The sequence below is a fragment of the Fulmarus glacialis genome, unplaced genomic scaffold (genome assembly GCF_000690835.1).
Source record: "Fulmarus glacialis isolate BGI_N327 unplaced genomic scaffold, ASM69083v1 scaffold10526, whole genome shotgun sequence".
NCBI lineage: Eukaryota > Metazoa > Chordata > Aves > Procellariiformes > Procellariidae > Fulmarus > Fulmarus glacialis.
The window spans coordinates 15,476-19,566 of record NW_009220383.1 but is presented as its reverse complement, the minus strand read 5'-3'; the positions used below and the strand labels follow the sequence as shown (position 1 = coordinate 19,566).

The 4,091-nt window shown below is 37.5% G+C and overlaps 1 protein-coding gene across 1 annotated transcript; it reads right to left on the bottom strand.

Annotated features, from left to right (window-relative positions):
* Positions 1-756: 756 nt before the first annotated feature.
* On the bottom strand, positions 757-3,838 carry LRRN1 (leucine rich repeat neuronal 1). The gene has a single exon (XM_009580747.1). It carries the CDS (start codon positions 3,609-3,611, stop codon positions 1,461-1,463), a length of 2,151 nt encoding a protein of 716 aa, XP_009579042.1. The 5' UTR covers positions 3,612-3,838; the 3' UTR covers positions 757-1,460.
* Between the last annotated feature and the right edge of the window lie 253 nt (positions 3,839-4,091).

The window sequence follows — 4,091 nt, the reverse complement described above, 5'->3', positions numbered from 1 at the left end:
CGTACAAAGCTTCTGTAGGTTCAACTGTAAATTATGCATTTATATTATACATAGAAACACCACTGCTTTCTGAGTTTTTGCACTTCTAACATATTAATTCAGTAAAATACTTGAGTACTGGTTAACTTCAAGCCTGTAAAAAATACAGTTCAGTAGTGGACCCAAACGTATTACTGTATTGTTAGTTTTAGCTATCTTAATTTCTGCTTTTGAAGGAACATTAATCCAATTCACTTTTTTTTTTTTTTAAAATATATGCCAGGATTCAGCTGTTTTATTTCAGTTTGGTAGCACTGAGTTGTTGGGGTTTTTTTGTCCTAACTGATTATAATGACAGCTAAATGTCAGCTTCATTTGTATCTTAGCTCAAAATATAAACAGAAAAGTGTACAAAAAGGAATATGTTTTGTTACAAACTCAGAGAATTATTTTTGCTGTATACCTTATGCCAAACAGTTTTGATTCTGCACGCGACTTACAGTCCAAAAGCCATACCCATACATTTTTCTGATTATATTATTTTCAATATTTTGCATCTAGTGCAGAGAAAACACTGCTATTAAAATAAATGCATTTTAAAAAATTGGAACTTTGTTGAAACATAATTCCATCGAGGAAAAAAACACAGTATTTTTATATAACATTTTGGATATATTTTATGTCAAAACATGATCACCAGTCAAACTAGTGACATCTAAACCCAATACATTATTGTGACTTCTAAAATAAAAAATCAGAACAAAACTAAATCACCATGTGTTGGTGATTTAAACACAACAAAACTCTAGTGTTCTTCCAAAGTGTCTACTAAATATAATAAAAAGAATAAGAGAACAATTAACATTTAGTCTGTTACATTAAAAAACTGGATGTACATATTTCTATTGCCTGTTAGCTTTACCTAAGCCTTCTCAACTACTACAAAAATAAAAAGAAAAAAGAAAACTCATTGTTCAAAGTCGAAAACATTCAAATCAGTTGATACAACATTACAGTACAGTCAACTAACATCATTCAAGGTCTCCTTTTCTCAGTGTATGAGTCCTCAGACCAGCGTTACAAACCTAGTTCAATGCAGTTTCAAAACTGTATGTTAGCTTTGCAAGATACTGTACTCTAGTGATGGCTTCAGAAGAATGGGGTTGTGCTACTTTTGAATCACAGGGTAACCCCAGCCGCTCATTAATTTTATTCAGCACTGTAGTTAGAACAGCATTAAGTTTAGCACAATAACTAAAAAAAGGAAAAAAAAAAAGAATTGGAAGCTAGGTGAAGCTGCCATTTGTGTCAAACAATTGCGATACGCTATACTAAAAAATTCTGAAATATCCACCTGTCCTCACCGCTCTGCCACAAACTAGCAAAGTCAAAAATACAAAAGTCTTCAACTTCTCATTTTTGCAGAATAAAGCAAAAAAGTCTTTGTGCTCCTTACTACCAGAAGCAAAATATCCTCTGAGTTACCACATGTAATAGCTTCTGGATGTGTCGACTTGGGTTGGCTTGGTCTCTGCAGAACCATCCTTGTCTTTTTCACTGTCACCTTCCCAGAGATTAATAAGTGGAGGGTAGAGCTCATTCAGTGGGATTGAAGAGGTCTTTTGCATGTATTTTTTCAATGAGTGGTGGTAGTTTTTTCTCTTAAATCTTTTTGCAATATAAACAGAAATGGAGGCGAGGCTAATGACAGCAAACATGGATCCCATTACTGCTGCGAGGGCAGTGCTGGTTTCTTGGTCTGAAATATCTAGCGCAAAAGCTGCATTTTTTGTTGTAACATTAACACAGGACTTCTGTGTTTGCTGATGGATATTTGACACCGTTAGACACACTTCATAATCTGTAGATGGCTGTAAATGCGTGAGGTTATATTCATGTACATCAACCGGGACCCTAGCAGTGTACGTAATGTGAGGGTTGTCAATCTTCATAGTGGCCGATGACCATTTTAAATTGGAAGTCATGACGTTGGAATTAACTTTCCAAGAAACTAAGATTGAATGCGATTCGGCTTGCTTAACGTACATTTTCAGAACCTGGGTACCATCCAAAAGCGTTCCGTTCACCCGGATAGTAGCAACCCTCGTGTCAGCCCCTTCTATGTTTTGAGCAACACAGGTGTACCTCCCGGAGTCTTCAACCTGGATGTTAGAGATTTCCAAGGTGCCTTCACTACTCAGCCTGTATTTGTCAGAGAGACTTTCAACAGTTACTTTATTGCCGAGAGGAGTGACCCAGTAAATTTCTGGCTCAGGTTCTGCCATGGCCCGACAATCTAAAAACACTGTCATGCCGATGTCCAAGTTTAAGTGATTTGGAAAGGTCTCATGAGAGATCATTGGAAGACATTGTTCGTTTGAATCCTGTATTAACACTTCCTTCACCTGCTGTCCTCTGTATTCTGGAGGCATAGCGCAAAACATGGATAGAGGTTCCATGAAACGGATATTGGTTTTGTTTGAGTTGATCCAGTGAATGACACAGTCGCACCTGAGCGGGTTACTGTGGATACTGATCTCACGCAGGTTTGGAAGGGATTCCACCGTCTTTTGGTAGACTGCATTCAAGGCATTGTTGTTCAGCATCAAGCTCTCCAGGGCAGGAACGTTGCGAAATGCCAAACGATGTATGTAAGACAGCTTTGGATTGTTGGTGGCTTCAAGCTTTGTAAGTTCAGGCAGGTTGTCCAGCGCATACCTATCAACAGAAACAAGTTCTCCCATATTATTGATTCCAAGCTCTTTCAATCTGAGCATGTTTTTAAAATCACCTTCTTGAATTTTATGAATCGGATTTTTGTTGAGATCCAGGAATTTTAAATTTGGAACTTTCTCAAGTGCAAGCTGAGGAACTTTTACCAATTTGTTGTCATAGAAGGAAAGACTTTCAAGACTATCCAAGCCTACCAAGGCATTGCCGGGAATGTCTGTGAGATACATACCTGCCAAAACTAGACTCCTTAAATTTGAGAGTGGTTTGAAATTCATATCTAGTATTCCAATCACTGGATTTTCTCCAATCATGAGAATCTCTAAGTTAGGAGTAGAATCAAACCAACGGCTGTCAATAACCTTTAGTTTGTTGGAGTTGAGATGTAATCTTAAAAGATTCTTCAGGCCAGAGAACGCATTTGCAGAAATGCTGCTGATCTGGTTGTGATTTATATACAGCTCCTGAAGATTGCAAAGGTCTTGCAAGCAGTAGTCAGTCATCTCCGTTATCTGGTTTTCCTCCAGGTGCAAAGTAGTAAGTTGAGTGAGATTTGAGAGCCCCACATCTTTGATACTTGTGAAGTTATTTTGTGAAAAATCCAGTTCTGTTAAATTAAACAGCTGTTGGAGTTCATCTGTGGTCTTTGCAATATTGTTGCTTTGTAACAGAAGGACTTGAGTGTCACTGGAAAGATTGCTGGGGATTTTTGTTAATCGAAGGTCATTGCAGTCAACTGTTGTGGCTTCCCTGTACGTTGACTGTGGTGTAAACCATGGCCTGATTTCACATACACAAAGCTGTGGACATTCATTACTCTGTATGGAAGACTCAGTTAATGAATTCATTAACAATTCTAGCACCAACTGGCAAACAGTTAAAACGACTCTAACCTTTGCCATGCTGGTCAGCTAGTGAGTTCAGCTCTCCAGCCCCTTAAAATAACAATAGATTGAGAGGGTAATTTGTTATCAGGCAGAAAATGTAAAGCTTAAAGTTTAAGGTGAAAGGCTTGGACATCCAGAAGGTGAAAGATGATTTTCTGAGTTTAGAGAAGACAAGAAATGGTCTGAAGACTCTCAGCTGCTCCTCTGTGTTCCAGAATCTTCTGCAAATCAGTGTCTGAAGAAGTTCCTGAAAACAGATTAGGGTATATGTTATGCTCATCTCATATACAGTTCATATATTATTTAATTTCTTCATCCTTTAAAGAAAAATATCTGAAAACAATCATTATTTTAACATCTCTCTTACGAAAATCCTCATCTGGTAGTTATGTAGGGTTTGGAACTCTCTTCTACTTGGGATTTACATGAGAAAACTCTCTGATAGTTCCCAAGTGAGTGACTGTAACGATGTATGCAATCATCTGAAAACAAAAC

Excerpts from the sequence above, each read along its gene's own strand:
- LRRN1 (XM_009580747.1), bottom strand. The coding sequence starts at position 3,611 with ATGGCAAAGGTTAGAGTCGTTTTAACTGTTTGCCAGTTGGTGCTAGAA.